The following is an 18,745-nucleotide window of genomic DNA, read 5'->3' on the forward strand; positions in this document are numbered from 1 at the left end:
CTCGATTTGTGCATGTTTCCCATTAGGAACAATTGGGAACAAGGTGGGCATCGCAATTATGTTTGGAGAATCCTAGAAATGTTGAGCACTGCTCGTTTGCCCATCCCTACTCTAAGGTGCCCTCTATGCTGCTGACGAGATAAATGTATGATAGTGATGGTTTTATACAACGCTGGGGTATAAAATACAACCCAAATGTCCCAACTCTCCTGCAAATGTTGGATTCTTTATAGAAAATTGGTACAACTGCCCTTGGGTTATGATAGACAATTGAACAACCACCTGTATCTTCATCTATTCACACAGATACTGTATTTCTATAATATGTTCTACATAAATGCAAAAAAAAAAACACCAAACCCACCCCCAATAAAAAAGAAGAAACCATACTGATCTATTTGCATTCTTACAATGTTTTTAAATCCATAAATTTCTAGTGTTGAAATCAAGCGGTAGGTATGCCCAGGGAGAGAATGGATTCAGCCTGCTATAGGAAATCTATGTGGGTTGCTTTTCAAAATGGCAAGAGGCCGTCATTTCTCCAGGTCAGGTATTGAGAGAAACTTCGCACAATTCTCTCAATGTTCTGCTCGCTAAGGAACATGTGAATTAACTCAGAGATGAACTCCTCATTGATAAAATAGGTATACGTAAAGGCCAAGATTAGGATGAGACAGCAGCCGAGCACCAAAATGGCCAGAAATTTCCCCAGCTTTCCGAGCCAGTGCAGAGCTCTCCTCTGTCTGGAATTGTTCAAGGCAACATCTACCAGCTTGGCCTCCACAATTTCATGCATCAATGAGCCCATCTGCACCCGGTTCTCCTGGTCCAACCTCAGGAACGTGGCCTGTTGCACACACGTCTCCAGCTGGGCCTGCAGATCTTTGATGTCCTTCCGCTGGTTTTCCCGGAGTTGGAGAAGAGCTGAGACCTTCTCCCTCAGCTGGGTGGAGTGACTCTTCTCCACGTGGTAGTGATGCTCCGTATCCTCCAGCCGGTCCTCCAAACTCCTCAGGTACTTTTTGACTTCTGCTGACAAGTTCTGCATTTCTAAAAGGTCTCTCTCCTGGGCATGTTTGTAGTCTTGGAAGAGGGCCACCTGGCAGGAAACTTCATGCAGTTCTTTGTTGAGCTCCTCATTGGATTTTGCCAAGGACTTGTTCTGGACTTCCAATTCGTGGATCTTCTTGTTTGCATTGTCCATCCTTTCTCGGATGTCTTCCACCTTCTTCTGCATCTCTTCCATCGAGGCCTTGAACTTGTCTGCAGTCCCATGCAGATTCCTGTTCTGATCCTTGATGCATTTGTTCTCATTCAGCAGGTCTTGATTCTCACTGTCAAGGCAAGCTACTGTTTCCCTCAGGTCACTGATTTGGCCCCGGAGGTTTTCATTGGTTGCAGACAGATCCTCCACCGACATTGTCTTCGCTAAGATGGCTCCTTCAGGGCTGGTAACCTTTTTGCAAAATACAAACAGAAGCACCACTTTTGCAATGTCAGAGAAGAGGGTTGCCACCCATGTCGTTCGTTATTTTACATTGCTTTTGCTAGTACCCTGCTGGTTATAATTACATTTAATATAGTTCTGCGTAATAAAATTTGTATCCAGTATTGTATATTATATAGCAGCCTTCCCCAACCTGTTGTCCCCTGGATGTTTTGGGCTCCAACTCCCAGGTTTCCTGTCAACTGGCCAGGTTGGCTGAGACTGATGGGAGTTGAAGTCAACAGCATCTGGAGGGCACCAGTTTGGAGAAGGCTGCTATATAGTATACATTTTATAAATAGCCACACTGTACAGTTTGATTGGTAGATTCATTAGTTAATGCTTTGGCTGAATCTATTATTTATTTATTAAAATATTTGTGTACTGCTTTTCTAAGATAGCTAAGAAGAGTTTCCAATAGGGCTGCACACCTCTTCAGCTCGAAGCCCAAGTTCAAGCTGAAGCGGTACATTTTGGGCCCCTTCCAAGGCGGAGGGGGCACGAAGTGGGTCAGGTCTCTCCAAAGTGCTTCGGCGGTGCATCGGAGCACCCCAGCTCCTCACCTGGGCCCTCAGGACATGCGCCGGCAGCTGTCTTTCTGTTAGCACAGTATGTATTTCCAGAAATACAGGAAATGCCTCATGTAGAAAATCTTGCAGAGGCAGAGACAAAAAGACAGTCAGACAGATACACAGCCAGCCAGAGACGGACACCCAGAGAAACAGAGACAGTCAGACAGACACAGAGAAGCAGTCTGACATGCATGCACGCGCACGCGCACAGAGAGATACATATCTAAATTACATCGTCCTTGGCTAGGAGTTTGCCATCTAAACCCCGGAGAAGCTCCAGGCGTTTCCTGGCTTTTGTGGGCAATTAGCCAGCAATCTCCCTGGCAGAAGGAAGGTATGCCCAGATCTGCCTGGCCAGCTGGCCCAGTAATGACCTTCAAAGAGTCCGTCTGCCTTCCTTCACCCTTCTCTGTCCAAAGTGCAGACTCCTTTACAGCGGTCAGAGAGCAAATTTGTAACAATATCAAAGAGGAAAATAACAGATCAGACTCAGGAGTCCAGCAGCAGCAGTTCTCAGATGCCTCGGCCTAGCTAGGATCCAAGCCTATAAAATGTAAACAGGCCAGCATAAGAGTAATTTGAAAAGCAAGTGCCCGATAAAGACGGTCGGGAACTGGCTTTAATCTTAAGTGGACACTAAAAAGCGACTTCTGAAAAGCTGATCTGACTGGGCAGAATTCTTCTGGGCAGCCGGTCCGTGTCCTGATGCTGAGTTTGGTTGATGCTCCTTGTGTGAACAAGTGATTTCTCCCCCCACCCCAGGTGGGGATTGAGAGGGGAGGATACTGCCCATTCAGTGCAAACTGACTAGACCTATGGAAGGGGTAGAACTGTTCCTGCTGAAGTGGAGGATTTCTCCTGCACCCCTTAAGTGAAGGCCTAAACTACACACTACGTTAAGTATGTAGCACACAGCAGATCCTCACCATTTTGTTTGCCTTCGTGTAAACCCGAGGGGGCTGATCCAGGTTTAAACCTTGTCACCCAACCACTTCCCTCCCTCCCCAATCCCCCCTGACTCCCAGGGGCTAAAAAAATGGGGGGGACCCTCCGTTGGTGTTTTGTTCATTCCCCATGGTGGTGGTGGAATGGACTAAAAATTCAGCCCCTGTATGTGTGTGATTTGGGGGGGGCTGGGGGGGAAGGTTTAAACCTCTCCTACCTGCACGTGGTGGTCCCAGTCCAGATTACCCCACCCGACACACGCTAAAGGTAAACTAAATGGCGAGTTTCAGCTGCACACTATGTATTGAATGTAGCATGGAGCATAGCCTCTAAGAGGATATTTATGAGAAGCAGGGCCTTTTTGGTTGTGGCATCTTTGTTATGGACTTCCCTTCCCCAGAGAGGCCCATCTAGCTTCTTTCTTTTTTTATTTTTTGGTGGGAAACATAGCCTTTTAGGAAGGCTTTAATTTTTGTTTCTGTTTTGTTTTAAAGAAGGGCAAGCTACAAAGCTTTGAATAAGCCAATAACATTGCAAAATTGAGTCTGGCAGAGAGGAAGAGATTAATGTCAAAAGAGTCCAACCCAGAAGGGTCCCCTCGAACGGATTAAAGGGACAGAACAAGTCTGGTTTTGAGTCTCTTATTTGAAGACAGCTAAGCCGCAGGGGAAACAAGAGAGATTTATTCCAGCCAAGGGAGTGCCTAATAGTTGATCATCTCGTGAAATCTTTATGCCCAGCCGGGGGCCTCCCCTTGAATTGCTGCACCTGTCTGCTGTGCTGAAGCTTGGAGCCGGGCGTCCCCCTGATGGCAGCACAGCAGCCATTAATTTCAGTGCAGTGTACAATAAGACAAGGATATCTCTACCATAATCACATAAGAAGACTCAGGAAATAAAACTGCAGAGACAATGCTACAGCATTAGATACATTTAGAAATGCCTGGTAAGACAGAATATCCTAACCTGGTGTCAAAGGGCTAAACTACACTCTACGTTACATGAATAGATGGTAGCTGATCCTAGCTTTTTACTTTAGTGTAAGCGTGCGAGGCTCTGATGTGGATCAGGCTCTCCTCACATGGGGGGGGGGAGAGGCGGAGCAAAACCTTCCCACCCAGCTGCTTCCCCCTCCTAATTTCTCTCTCCCATGTGGGGGCTAAAGAATGGGGGAAAACGTCCACTGGTGCAAATGCAGGTTTTTGGGTTTGTTTTTTTTAAGTCCGTGAGTGTGTGTGTGTGTGTGTGTGTGTGAGAGAGAGAGAGAGAGAGAGAGTTTAGGGGAGGACAACACCTGGGAGGGACCCCCCCAGCATGTGGTGGTTCCAATCCAGATTGGACCCCCTTGCGCTTACACTAAAGTTTAAAAAGTTAGAATCAGCAACATGCTACACATTCAGTGTAGAGTGTAGTTTTGACCTAACAGCCTCTAAAATGGGCACTTCCTTCTGGAGGGCATTCCAAAGCTGGGGTGCCACCACTGAAAAGGCCCTCTCCTTTACAGTGACATAGCACACTTCCAATAAGGAAGTCAGTTGGAGCAAATCCTCAGCAGACGATCCCAGGACACCAGGCTAGTATGGGAAGAGGTGCCCTTCAAATATTTGGGTCCTGAGCCATGTAGGGCTTTAAAGATAAGTACCAGCACCTTGAATTGGGCCTGAAAGCAAATAGGCAACCAGTGCAGTGCTCTCAAAATGGGAGTCATATGAACAAACCCAGCTGTACCCAGTTAAAATCCCAGCAGCTGGATTCAGCGCAAGCTTGGAGCATCAGGATGAAGCTCTTCTTGATTGTTGCCCTTTTAACTGTGATGGTGGATTGAATTATTTTGTTATTTCATTTCGTAAGCCACTTTGGGAAGCTTTTTCTTTTCCTCGAAAGATGGGACTTGAATTGATTAAATAATAAATGAATAATAAAGTAGGTGACAGGCATTCCCTGTGTCTGGAATTATGGGGTTCCTTGCCTGTAAATGTTGTGCTTGTATTTAGATAGCCATGGAGAGACTGTTCACCTCTGTGTGTGGAGTGTGGCCTGTTTGGTGATACCCAGTGGAGGCTGGTGGTGGTGAATCCGCTCCAGGTTTCAGTCAGAACCAGTCAGCACTCTAAAGGAGCTATCCAGCTCTGACTGCTTCTGACTGGAACCTGGAGCGGATTCACTGCCCCACTGACATCAGAGCAACCAGCCTCCACTGGTGATATCGTTGGCACAGATGTCATTTGTTATATACTCATCTAATAGGTGGTATTCCCTTGGGGTCCCTCTGCTGATGGAAGGCAGCCATTAACAGAATTGTGGGAGGGATTTTTGGCAAGTCCCCCAACCCACCAGGGAAGATTTGGGGTGGGGCGCAGTAGGGAGGGGAATTGCCACAAATTCTATTCCACTGACAGATGTCTTCCATCATGAGGACACCAATTGGATCCAACCCAGTGTATTTTACATAGTAGGTAACACAAGGGGTAAAAAACACACACAAAAAAACCTTTCCCACACTTTTTCAGTGACTGTCACTGGGCAAAACAGCCTGCTTTAATGTCTACAAGAATGGTGGTAGTTGCTTATTTAAGTAATCCTAGGTTAAGTAATCCTAGGTTTATTGGTTTTTAAAGGCTCTTGTCGATGGGGCAAATGCCTGTCTTCCGTTCAGTTCAGTTCAGTTGTCGACCTATCTTTAAGGCTAAAGTGCCACCTGCGGATGGATGTGTAGCACTGCAGAAGGTTTTCTCGGACTCACTTCTGTCCTCTTCTGGGTTAGGTAGCAATAGCACAGAGAGAGAGACAGAGGCAGACAGACAGACACGCTGGGGGAGAGACAGAGTTTCTCTAAGGAAGATGGAAAGGCTGCTATAGATTCAAGACTTCTTTATGGAGCCTTGCAAATGGAAAACAAAGGTGTTCTTTGGAAATGTTGAAAACTTTGCACATGCTCTGGGATTCTGTTGATTTCACCTTCTAATTGCAGCTCTTCAAGTTGTTTGGGAAGCTACTCTGGGTGTGTGTGTGTCCCGTGAAATCATCATCATCCCTATACAGGTCTTGTTCAGATTACAATGGCTTCCAATTTATGTCAGACCCCAATTCAAGGTGCTTGTTATTACCTCTAAAGCCCTAAATGGCTTGGGACCAGGAGATCGGAAGGACCCCCTCATGCTGTATGAATCTGCCTATCAATTACGACCACCTTCAGACACCTGCCCTGCTTTCTGCAGCCACGAGAGCTGCACAGGGCCTTTTTGGGGGTGGTACCCCAACTGTGAGACTCCCTGCCAGGGTTAAATGACACCCTTCTTTGATGTCTTCAGGTGGGCGGTTAAAACATTCTTACTCCACCAGGCCTTTAGCGTGTTTTCATATTGCCCGCTGTGGACACCTTTCTTTAACCTGCTTTTATTCTAGCTTTTCATTCTCTCTGGTTTTCACTGCACTGAGATTTTAAAAGTTGGAAACTGCTTCCCACCCCCCTTTTTAGCCCCAACGGTGGTATATAAAAAATTCATTCAAAGAATATTTTGAATTTTTCTCTCGCGTTTTCTCCAAGGTAAGCGTGAGCTCCTTTCGTTTGATTTTCAGCCATTGCCCAATTTAGGGGTGTATTTTGGGCAACCTTCAAAATGGGGCTCAAGGAGCCCAGGGTGGGTGGCATGAAACAATTCACACTGCTGGGGTGGGGCTTCCCCCTTCCTCTTTCTGTTTTTACAGCTTAAAACCTGCTGGCCCTGCCGGTGTGTGTTGCTATCACCCTTCTTTTTAAATGTGCCCCTGGGAATCATGTAAGTATGGGATAGACCCCTAGCACTTGGACTACAACTCCCACAATCCCCAGCCATGCTGGGATGTTGGGAGTTGTAGTCCCAAGACAACTTGAGGGCATCCCACTGGGGAAGGCTGCACGAGTGGAGGCTGGTGGCTCTGATGTCAGCGGGGTTCCGCACCTTGGGTAGCTTCTTTAGAGTGCTGACTGAAACCCAGAGCAGATTTGCCACCCCACTGACATCGGAGCCCCCAGCCCCCACTGGTAGTATCTAACACAGCCCTTCCCCAACCTGGTACCCTCCAGATGTGTTGGAGGACAACGTGCTGGATGGGAACGCTAGGTGCTGTAGTCCAACACATATAGAGGGCACCAAGTTGGGGAAGGCTGATTGAACGTATGACAGTCGGTGTTTGACAGTTTCGTCTGCCATTGGTATTTGACAGCAGAGGGATGGCAACATTTGATAGTATCAGAGTTGCTGTAGCCAGTGGCGTAGTGGAGTCAGGGCTCATGGGGACACAGCCCCGACACTTTTTTCATTAGTGGGGAGGCTGACATCATCTGCCACCCCCCTCAGAATTCCCTGTCCCTTCTGAGCTTAGCCGCAGTCCTCGCAGTAGCTTGGAGTGGGGGGCGGGAATGGATTTTCCCAGCAACAATATATTGTTCCTTGTTGTAATGGAAAGTTTTTTTGGGTGGCTTGGTCTTGAATGGACAATTAAGACCCATTAGCTTTACAAAAGGTCCTGCTCCTTGTAGATGAAAACTCCTAAGAACTGGTTTGTGGATATGGCAGCTGCCTGCAATTTTGGACTCTCTCTGCGGGGTGGGGTGGCTATGGGGGTCTGTCAAAATATATCCCTGGCTGGAGCAATTGGTATTGCAGTACAACTGACAGCCAGAATCGGTTCATTGTGCCACTCAAAATGGGCAAATCTCAAATTCTGATGTCGCATTTCATCTCCAAAACTGAAACGGGCCATTCTGAGGTCAACCTTCAGCCCCCCAGCCTGCCTTTCTGGTGCTGAATATTCACCAGGTTTTAAAATATTGCAGAAGGTTTTGTCTCCTCATGAATCCCCCACCCGCGGTGTCAAACACGCAGCCTCCATTTTGGAGACAGTATACCTGTAACTTAGGTGGCGGGAGTTAACATCAGGGGTTGATCATCGCCATGGTGGCCAAGCTGGGCACCTCCCTGTGGCATCTGGCTGGTCATAATCGGAACACTGAACTAGAATTTTCCACCCTAGCATCCAAATTCTGTCCTCATTGTACTGCCCATTCCTACTGAAACAACCTACTTTTTCTGGTTTGGGATCTCTCTTTCTGATATTCAGTCAAGGCTCGACATTTTTAGTGTAAGAGCCCAGATCGTGGGCAGAAAACACACCGCTTGTTTCCTATAGCGCCGGCCGCCGGTCCTTGTTTTGCCTTGTTTTCATCCAGCTGTTTTTAATTTAGTTTGCTAGCACTGAAGTGTCAGGAATTGGGGGGGGGGGACCCAACACTCTGAATGCCATTGTATTGTCTTTTGCCATGGCAACACCTCAGCCAATAACATTAGGAGGAGGCGGTGTGATGTAACAAACAGTGAATCTGATTTTTCATCTTTGCAAGGAAAATGTTCTTGGCGTGTCCATCTGGCAATGAAGCCTTCATATTGCCGATTTGGTACTGGAGTAGACAGTGTGTGTGTGTGTGTGTGTGTATGTACGTGTGTGATGGACCCTTGGAAAAGGCAGGTGTGGGATTGTAGAGTTTGAAGGGACTTGAAAAGGTCATCTAATCCAATCGCCAATGCTAGAAAGCCCCCAAATGGAAAAGTCTCCTCTGCAGATTTCACGAGCTTCACGCACCCTGAAATGATTCTGTCCACCATGTTGGCTTGACAGCGGAGGGCAGCTCCAAAACTACATATCTTGTCTTGCATTCGTTTTCATTTTATCTCCTTTATGTGCATGTGTGGGAATTATCAGCACAATTGTCAGTTGCAAACAAATTCATGTTTCCTTCTTTATATAGCCTTTATATAGTTCCTGCCTGGTGGTGTACATGTTTCTGCTGCCTTCCCCTTTTGTGCTCACAACAACCCTGTGAGGTAGGTTAGGCTGAGAGCAACTGGACCAGCTCACCTGGTGAGCTTCATGGTTGAGTGGGGATTTGAACCTGGTTCTAATACAGCACTGTAACCGTTACACCACACTGCCTCTATGTGTGGTTTTGATGCTGCTCTTCTGGAGACTAGGACAAGGAGACCAAACCCTGAAGAACCTCTAGTGCCCATGTACAAATACTAACAAATGTTTCAAAAGGTGCATATGCCCATCTTAACCAGTAGCCAAACATCTGATGTGAAATGCAGGGTGAGGGTACACCAGGAGATGGAGATGTGGAGCGGGGATCCATTCAGAATAGACAGAACTTAAATGCGGCTAGTCCAGACATCCCCCACCTGGTGCTCCCCAGATGTGTTGGCCTCCAACTCCCATAATTCTCAGCCAGCATGGCCAATGGGGGTGATAAGAACATAAGAGGAGCCCGACGTTTAGGCATTTTTTTCATCTTACCCAAAAGATAAGCTAAATTAGCAGGTGGACCGCAGCCAAAGAGACTCCCTGCCATATCATCCTAACTTGTTTGAAGAACAAGGAGTCAGGCCAGGAAGCTAGAATGCACTTAAGGAGGCCTAAGAAACCTGGTTTTTAAGGTCTCACAGGAGTTTCAGGCATCAAAGAAGCAGTTGTAGTATGTCACACTATCTCCTCGATATACAAAGGTCTTCCAGGCATTTCCTCTACAGGGAAGGGACGTGGCCATCTGGGGAAACCTGGAAAGCTACATTTGGCCCCTGGGCCTGAGGTTTTGCACCCCGATGCAGAAATATTGAATGACACAGATAACCCGGAGAGATCTCTCTGGATGGGCTTGTATGGCACCTGCCCAGGATAACAGAGGCCATGGTGGTGCAGGGGATGCCAGTATCTTTGCGGTGCCTTAGCATCCCTAATGCAGCACAGTGTCAGGGATGAGTCCCAGCCCCTTGAGATGTCTGACAGCTCCGATTCTGAATCAGAGTTGGAACAGCTAGATCAAAGCCTGGGGGAGCGCTTAGATGCTGGGAGAGATTCCTCTGAAGGCCTTGACAGATGGCCCAGGCTGAGTCGCTGCCTCCTCCATCCACCGTTCGAACTCAAGTTTCCGAGTAGGAAGAGGGGCATGACTTGAGAAATGCTAGGGCGCATCGCAAAGCAAAGCGGGAAAAGTTAGGGACAGGGCTCAGATACTCTGCCACTCTTGGAAGCCAACGTAGGAGGGAGCCACCCTAAGGGAGGGGCATCACTGTGAAGCAAGCTTGGCCATGAGGTTCGTACCCAAACTGCCGGCAACTTCTCTACCTTCTGCTTTGTCTCCTCTGCTAAGAGAATGTTGATTAGTTGTTTAGGGCCTGGGGCAGACTGAAAGTTTCCTTGAGTCTGCATTTGTAGAGAGGCTACTCTCAAGCAAAATAAAGTCCTATTAGCCTGAAGCATTGTCTATTTTGGTGTTGATTGCAAAGGGGAAATTGTTGATTGCTACTGACACAGTAGCAAACAGGGACATGAATTAGGCTGTGCACCGCTTCGGCCCGAATCCCTGGTTCCAGAGTGGGTTGGGAGCAGCCTGAAGTGGCCCGAAGTGAGTTGGACCACTCCCAAAGTGCTTTGGGCACTTCGACCTGATCCAGGCAGCTGTTCACACAGCTGCGCAAGTCCCCTGCTCTTGACCTAGACCGGTGGGGAGCACACACAGCCATCACCATCTTGGCGGGTGTCGCCATGGCAACTTTTCTGCCAGTAAGTAAATGGTGTGTAGATTGCAGCTGTAAAGGGGCCATCTATGTAATATTACAGGTGTAAAGGGGTGATTTATGCCTGTAATATTGCATAGGTGGCCCCTTTATGGCTGCAATCTACACACCATTTACTTACTGGCAGAAGACGAAGAGTTACCATTTTCAAATGAAATGGTGACTCCCTCCAAGATGGCGGCGGCTGTGGGCCACGGCCCCAGGTAAGGAGCAGGGGGCTCATGTGGCTGGGTGGGGGTGGGTGCAGGCGCTGGGCAGGGGGCACTTTCAGGCTTCAGCTATCTGGAATGTGCTTCCGATCTGGAGGCCAAAGCAGGTTGGCCCGGCTCCAGGTTGGCCCAAGGTTGGAGCCAATACAGGTTGGAGCCAATACAGAAGCTCCGAATCAGCTTCCAGAGCAGGTCAGGAGGTTGCTGCACAGCCCTAACACGAAGCTCCGGTTCCAATAATCTTAGTCATGAACTCTGCAATGCGGGGATGGTAATACTGCCCCATGTCTTAGGTATGTGACAAGGAGTGTTGTACTCTGGCCTCTTCTATAAAGTTTCTGATTAAAGATCCTGGTCACGCTAGAATGTGCCCGGTACTTGGGATCGGGCTTTGTGTGTGGGAGAGATGAGATGATCACCATGGCTGCCTTGATCGAGGAAGAGCCGTGGTCCAGCCAGCTGTCACGGGCAGCTCAGGCTGGCAGCAGTTCTGCAAGTCCCCAGCAGGGCGCCTTTCCCCTGGCTCGCTACCCAAGATCTTTTTCACTTAAACTGAACCTGGGACCCACTGCCTGTGAGATATACGTGCATGCTTTCGTGCGTGCATGCACTACCACAGCTCCTTCAGGTCGCTGATGCCTTAAGAGTGGGAGCGCAAGCCCATTTTGCCTTTCTTTTTATTTGTGTCGCTGTTTGTGATCTTTTAAGCAAAATTTTGCCATTCATTCTCTCCCATTCATCTCTGAACTGTAAAGGTTCCCATCCTCCTGGGGATTTGATAGCTGCTTTCTGGAGTGGCTTTCCGGTCCTCAAAGAGGGCCACCTGGTAGGAGAACTTATGCAGCTCCTTGCTGACTTGCTCATTGGTGTCAATCAATGAATATTTCTGGATTTCCAGCTGGTTTATCTTCTTGTAGGCTTCGTCCGTCCTTTCCCGCATAGCTGCCACTTTCCTCTGCATCTCCTCCATCACAATCTTAAACTTTTCTACCGTGTCTTCTATGCTGTGGCTCATCTTTTTGATTTATCTGGGTTTGTTTGCTTTGTTTGAGAGTGCAGGTTTTTGTCTTTCAAGATCAAGGTCAGATGCTGTATGTCTGAGCTCCTCGATCTGGTTCTGTAGGCTTTGTTTTGGCCACCAACAGGTTCCTTAATGGAGGTTGGCTTTGTGGAGATTACTCAGACAGTGGAGGGGGCCCTTTATTTTGAATACAAATAGAAAAACATGTTTTCATATTTATATTTAGTAAATGTACATATCACCATTGTTCCAATGCACCGAAGGCATCCTAGATAGACAGTCTAAAACAGCTTTAACCAACTTGGTGCTCTCAAGATGTGTTGGACTGCAACTCCAAACTTTCCTGGCCAGCATGGTGAACTCCTGTGAAATAGGATGCAGACAAGCTGGAGAGGGTTCAGAGGAGGGCAACGAGGATGATCAGGGGACTAGAAATAAAGCCCTGTGAGGAGAGACAGAAAGAACTGGGCATGTTTGGCCTTGAGAAGAGAAGAGTGAGGGGAGATATGATAGCACTCTTCAAGTACTTGAAAGGTTGTCAAGAGAGGAAGGCCAGGATCTCTTCTCGATCATCCCGGAGTGCAGGACACGGAATCATGGGCTCAAGTGACAGGAAGCCAGATTCCGGCTGAACATCAGGAAAAACGTCCTGAGTGTTAGAGCAATATGACAATGGAGCCAATTACCTGGGGAGGTGGTGGGCTCTCCCACACCGGAGGCATTCAAGATGAGGCTGGACAGCCATCTATCAGAGATGCTTTGACTTGGACTTCTCCACTGAGCAGAGGGTTGGACTCGATGGCCTTATAGGCCCCTTCCAACCTTTCTGTTCTATGATTCTATGATTCTGTGAGTTGCGGTCAACATGCCAGGTTGGGGAAGGCTGGTCTAAAATGATGGTTTACAGTTGGCCTCAGTCATGCCAATGGGAAAGGCCTCAGTGTCTTGACCAGCGAGGCTGGTGGTTCCAATGTCAGTAGGGCAGTGAATCCACTTCAAGTGGACCTTGGAGCTTCGGAGCCAGAGCTGTGTACCTTGGAGAGCTCCTTTAGTGTTCTGGCTGCTTCTGACTGAAACCTGGGGCCCCACTGACATTGGAGCCCCCAGCCTCACTGGTCAAGACACCATCCTCTGAGGCATCTAGGCGGAATTGAATTTGAATTTCTAAATCCACAGGAGGGAAACTTCAGCCCTATCTGCCCCCCCCCCCCAATGTGGCTCTAGACGCACATAACTAGTCCAGTGCAACCAGCTGGGGAGGTGCATCAGAAGAGGCATGCAGAAGACAGCTCAGTGGCACGCAGAGAAGCATCGCAACATGGAAGGAAATGCACGTTCAGGAGCACCGGGGCACCCACATCTATAAGCCTTGCTGGATTGGGGCCACAGTCAGATATTGTCCCTGTCATAATATCTGACTTCATCTCTATACTAATAAAAGAGGGTGTGCGGGTGGGTGTCTGTCAGTCCATCCATCTGTCTGCAGCATAGTGCCGAGACAGTGAAACCCCAAACACCTGAAACGTGGCAGGCATACTAAGGGGACGTTGGCAGGGGTGTGCATGTGTGCACCTTAGGGGCATTTTGTTTTTTAAACACGTTAATTGATTTCAGCTAATTTTAAGGCGTTCACTGTGTCCTCGTGGTTGAAGCCTGCACTGACAACTTTGGCCACGAGGAGCAGACTTCCCTGGCCAGCATATGGCACTGCAGTCCATACAGGCTGTAGCCGGGGTGTGTGTGTGTGCAGGCTGAGGGCAGAATGATAGGCCTGGTCCCTCCCTGCTCAGGGGAGTGGAGCGGACAGAGCCCTGCCTCAGGGGGTACGGGGTGCACCATGGCAGGGGCGGGGCCTAGGGGTGCCGGCGGGCCTGGCTTCACTCAGATGGGGCGGTCACAATGCGTCCCGCTCTGACAGCTGAGTATGTTTGCTTGAAGGCTCCCTTCAGGCAAACGAAGGGCTGTCCCAACCCGTGCGAAGCTGGACCTGTTTGCTAGTACCACGTAAAGTAATGGAGATGGGAGGTGACTGTCCCAGCATTGTCTGTGTAAAGCTGCTCTCGAGGGCAATGGGAGGTGGGCGAACCTATGACAGACTCTAGGCATCCCCCATGCAGACTCTAGGAACCTCCCATTCAGTGCCTTTTAAACCCGATCCAGTCTAACGGATCCATCTAACTGTCCCATCCACTCTGATTGAGAGCTCCTCAAGTGTTCCCAGGAGGGCTACCTCACCAGTTATGTGAAATGCTGGGTCCCAGTATCATGTGCAGGTTTTTTTTGTGTACGTTTTGAAGAGGGCGTAGGTAGGCTAAGGAAACGAGTAGGAAAACCTACACCAGGGATGGAAAGTCGAACTCCAGATGTTTTGGCCGTCAACTCCCAGATGTTCCTACCAGCTTGGCCAATTATCAGGAATGCTGGGAGTTGATGTCCACAACATCTGGAGTTCTACTTTCCGTCCAGTCCTGCCCGACACTTCAGGGCAGACTTCCCCAACACGGCACCCTCCAGATGATTTGGATATCAATTCCCATCAGGCCAAGCTGGGATGACCAATGGTCAGGGATGATAGGATTTATAGTCCAGAACATCTGGAAGGCATTAGGCTGCTTTAGGGGGTCTCCACCAACTGTCACCACAACCATTTCATTTTATAGTCTGATATCTGGAGAGAGAGAGAGAGAAAGAAAGAAAGAAAGAAAGAGAGAGAGAGAGAGAGAGAGAGAAAGAGAAAGAAGCTGGCAGGGAACTATATACAAACTGGTTAAAAGGAAGGAGGGAGGGAGGATAGCTGAAAAGAGATCATGGCGATAGGAGGTAGGCAGGCAAATATATTTGCAAAGTAGTTGGAAAGAGGGAGGGAGGGAGGGAGGGAGGGAGGGAGGGAGAGAGAGAGAGAGAGAAAAAGAGAGAGAGAGAGAAAGAAAGAAAGAATGAACGAAAGAAAGAAAGAAAGAAAGAAAGAAAGAAAAGCTAGCAGGGAACGATATACAAGCTGTAAAAGGAAGGAGGGAGGGAAGGAAGGAAGGATAGTTGAAAAGAGAGCGTGGGGATAGGAGGTAGGCAGGCAAATATATTTGCAAAGTAGTTGGAAAGAGGGAGGGAAGGAGGGAGAAAGGGAGGAAGATTGGTTGGTGAGGGAGGGAGGGAGGGGGGGAGGGAGAGAGAGAGAAAGAAAGGAAAGCAAGCAAGCAAGCAAGCAAGCAAGAGAAAAGCTAGCAGGGAACGATATACAAACTGTAAAAGGAAGGAGGCAGGTTGCAGGCAGGCAGGCAGGAAGGAAGGAAGGAAGGATAGTTGAAAAGAGAGCGCGGGGATAGGAGGTAGGCAGGCAAATATATTTGCAAAGTAGTTGGAAAGAGGGAGGGAAGGAGGGAGAAAGGGAGGAAGATTGGTTGGTGAGGGAGGGAGGGAGAGAGAGAGAAAGAAAGAAAGGAAAGCAAGCAAGCAAGCAAGCAAGCAAGAAAGAAAAGCTAGCAGGGAACGATATACAAACTGTAAAAGGAAGGAGGAAGGAAGGAAGGAAGGAAGGAAGGAAGGAAGGAAGGAAGGATAGTTGAAAAGAGAGCGTGGGGATAGGAGGTAGGTAGGCTAACATATTTGTAAAGTAGGTGAATAGAGGGAGGAAGGGAGAAAGGGAGGAAGACTGGAGAGAGAGAGGGAGGGAGAGGGAGGGAGGGGGAGAAAGAAGCTGGCAGGGAAAGATATACAAAGTGGTTAAAAGAAGGAAGGCAGGCAGGCAGGCATGGACAAATTGGATTTCCTATGTAATGTTTGTGTTTTGTCAGAATGTTTAAAAAATAATTAAAAAGAGAAGAAAGACCCTTTTAAATGAATGGGTACAACCCACTCTAGCCGCCTAAAGCCAGCAGCTGTGGAAGCTCTGCCCCCTGTAATTCAAGCACCGCCTCCCCTCAATATTAAACCAAAAAACCTACCCAGTGGAGGCTGGTGGCTCTGATTTTGGTGGGGCTGTGAGTCCACACTGGGTTTTAATCAGAACCAGCCAGAACTCTACAGGAGCTATCCGAAGTGCTGAACCCTAGCCCCCAAATGGGTTCAGCACCTTGGATAGCTCCTCTAGAGTTCTGCCTGAAACCCAGAATGGATTCACAGTCCTGCCAAAATGGAGCCACCAGGATCCGCCCAAACCAACCTCTCTCTTGCCAGCTGCCAGTTCTTGCTTCACTTGGATTTTTCATGCAGCGGCTCGTAATTGCTTTACCCCCAGAGCTGACATGTCAGGAACTGAGGAGGTGCTGGTGGGGAAATCACCCTCTGCATCATTATTTTGTCACTTGCTGTGGCAGCATCTCAGCCAATCACGCGGGGAGGCAGCCATGTGAAGCGACACACAATGGCTCTGACTGCATGAGGCAAAGAGGCTCTCAAACTTCTCTGCCCTATTTGTGGGCAGAGAAGGTGCGGGGAGTGGGTGGAGCAGGGTGGAGCAGGGTGGGCCATTTCACCAAATTTCTCCAGGGGGCGGAGAAATTTCCAACAGTGTCTCTGAATGGGGCTCACCACCGGCAATGGCACAACTTTTTTCCTTTCCTCCAAGGGTTTTGAAGAGGAAAAGTGTGCATTTCTATGTGTATTTTTTCAAAGGTGCACATTTTCCCCCCATTGACCAAACATGAAAATGTGGATTTTTATATATATATTTGCATTTCAAAGTGCACATTTAAAAATACTCATTTTTCGAACGTGATTGCAAATTTTGGAATTTGATAACATTTCTCATACAAAATGTTCCTGCTCGTGTTTGCATTCTGGATTTTGAACAGGACATCTTTGCATGATTTGCAAACGGAAAAACATTCTCATATATACCTCCATTTTGGCTGCAGCTTCCCTGGCTGCCCATGCTTCCTGATCTAAAAAGGCCACATGGGGGAGGAGTTACTTCATTACGTCTTCTTCTGGACTTTAATGGAATTTTAGGAAGTTGTGGAGGCTGCAAGCTAACTCAGAGACATGATTTTATAACGGAAGACAGGGCACTCACACACACACTCTTTGGCCACCTCATAAGCATAAGAACCCTGAATCCCGCCCATGAGAATGTTTACATAATCTTCTTCTCCTTTGAACATTTTTGCAAAAGCAATTTCTTTTCTATCAAATTCAAGGTGTTGGTTTTGACCTTTAAAATCCTATATGGTTCTGGCCCAGCCTATCTCCAGGAGCACCTCCAGCAGCACCAGACAGGCTGCTCAACAAGATCAGCCTCGGATGGCCTTCTCTCTGTCCCATCAGCCAGGACAGCTAGACTGGTGAGGACGAGGGAGAGGGCCTTCTCTGTGGTGGCCCCCACTCTGTGGAACTCCCTCCCTAGGAAACTCCGCCATGCCCCCTCTTTAATGAGCTTCCACCACGAGTTGAAAACATGGTTGTTCAGGCAGGCATTTGGGGTGGGTTAGGGTAATTTTAGAAATACGATGTTTTAATGTAAAATTTTATTGTTTCAAAACTGTTTGTATTGATGTACATCTCCCAGAGTGCCGGGTGACCAGCCAGATGGGCGATTAAGAAATTTAATAAATATATAAATAGTAAATAAAATTTAATGAGAATTGTCCCAAAAATGGGGAAGAAATTTTTGGCACAGCACTAGTATATACGCAGGGATTGGGACGAAAAGCAAAGCCAGACAAATGTCAACTGTTTTTTTGTGTTTTTTTCCTCCTGAACATACAATGGATCCATTTCCTTGGATGATTCCAAATTTTAATGTTTTGAGCGTGCATAGTTAAACTATGGAACTTGCTACCACAGGATGCAGTGATGGCTACCAATTTGGATGGCTTTAAAAAGGGGTTAGGCAAATTCCTGGAGGAAAAGGCTCTCCATGGCTACTAGTCCTGATGCCCCCCCCAGTATCAGAGACAGTGTACCTATGTACACCAGTTGCTGGGGAACATAACCGGGAGGGTGCTGTTGCACTCATGTCCTGCTTCTGGGTTTCCCATATGCAGCTGGTTGATCCCCGTGTGTACAAAATTCTGGATTAGATGGACCTTCTTCTGATCCAGCAGGGCTCTTCTTACAAGAGAGAATGCTTTCTCTCCATCCAAAACTGCCCTCGGTCTATATAAGAATTGTTAACTTAAAACTTAATGGGACTTCTTACCTGTTTGAAATGGTTTTTATCTGTTGTCCACCCCCCACTAGTGCACATAACACTTGCTTACCTTGAAATGCAGTGGAAGATCCTCGGGGCATGCTTCTCCAGTTTCTGCTGCTGACTTTGTTGATACCTGGCCCAGGCATCCTTAATTGTCCTGTCGCTCCCACAGTTTCTGTTAAGTCCATTGCAAATTCAGCCCTCCTGATCAAAACTTCTGGAATATTTTTCCCAGAGAGCTCATCCAGGGCAGAAGCACTCCAGCCAGGTTGTGCTTGCAGAACAAGGATGGCCGCTGCAGATTCTGATTCAGAAATCAGTGGAGAAAGATTGCTTGCCAAGCGTGCCGCAACAATCTAGGCAAATGTAGCCTTTTAATTCCGGGGCTCGCCATGGAAACAGCGAGTCCTCCTCTGGGCCAGGGGGTGGCGGTAGGGGGTGGGGGATCAATGCTGAAGAGCAGAACACCCGCAATGCATCCATCAGACCCGGGGCAGCTGGTTCCTTGTGTCCCTGGGGTTCTGTTGAGCTGGCGGTGCCTTGCTGCTTTGGGACCAGCCTCAGAGGTGGCACTGAAGAGCAGCAGAGAGCAAACACATGTTGCTGGGTCCTGTTGCTAGAATCCTGGTTCAAGACCTGCTGCCTCCGCGCCCCCTACACAGTAGGGCTTCATCTGTATTCAGTCCCGTTTTTAGCCAGTTTGCAATTTATCTGTTTTTGTTAACAGTATCACATGCGTGGGCATCATGCCTTCAGCTTTGGAGTTTCTT

General features: G+C 48.1%; 1 protein-coding gene across 2 annotated transcripts; it reads right to left on the minus strand.

Annotated features, from left to right (window-relative positions):
* Positions 1–211: 211 nt before the first annotated feature.
* LOC146349304 (uncharacterized) lies at positions 212–18,593 on the minus strand. Of its 2 annotated transcripts, none has more exons than XM_084841592.1 (2): positions 18,043–18,593; positions 212–1,456 (listed from the first exon to the last, which is right to left on the minus strand). In XM_084841592.1, exon 2 carries the CDS (start codon positions 1,418–1,420, stop codon positions 515–517), a length of 906 nt encoding a protein of 301 aa, XP_084697718.1. In that variant the 5' UTR covers positions 1,421–1,456; positions 18,043–18,593; the 3' UTR covers positions 212–514. The 2 variants fall into 2 exon arrangements, 1 of the variants encoding a protein (XP_084697718.1); XR_014788792.1 differs by lacking the exon at positions 212–1,456 and adding an exon at positions 11,508–12,022 and having other exon boundaries at positions 18,043–18,323.
* Between the last annotated feature and the right edge of the window lie 152 nt (positions 18,594–18,745).

The sequence above is a fragment of the Heloderma suspectum genome, chromosome 3 (assembly GCF_057233095.1).
Source record: "Heloderma suspectum isolate Gila_16-S chromosome 3, 16-S_ref, whole genome shotgun sequence".
In the NCBI taxonomy this organism is placed as follows: Eukaryota; Metazoa; Chordata; class Lepidosauria; order Squamata; family Helodermatidae; genus Heloderma; species Heloderma suspectum.

Bases quoted from the DNA above. Each gene is read 5' to 3' on its own strand.
- LOC146349304 (XM_084841592.1), bottom strand. From the start codon at position 1,420: ATGTCGGTGGAGGATCTGTCTGCAACCAATGAAAACCTCCGGGGCCAA.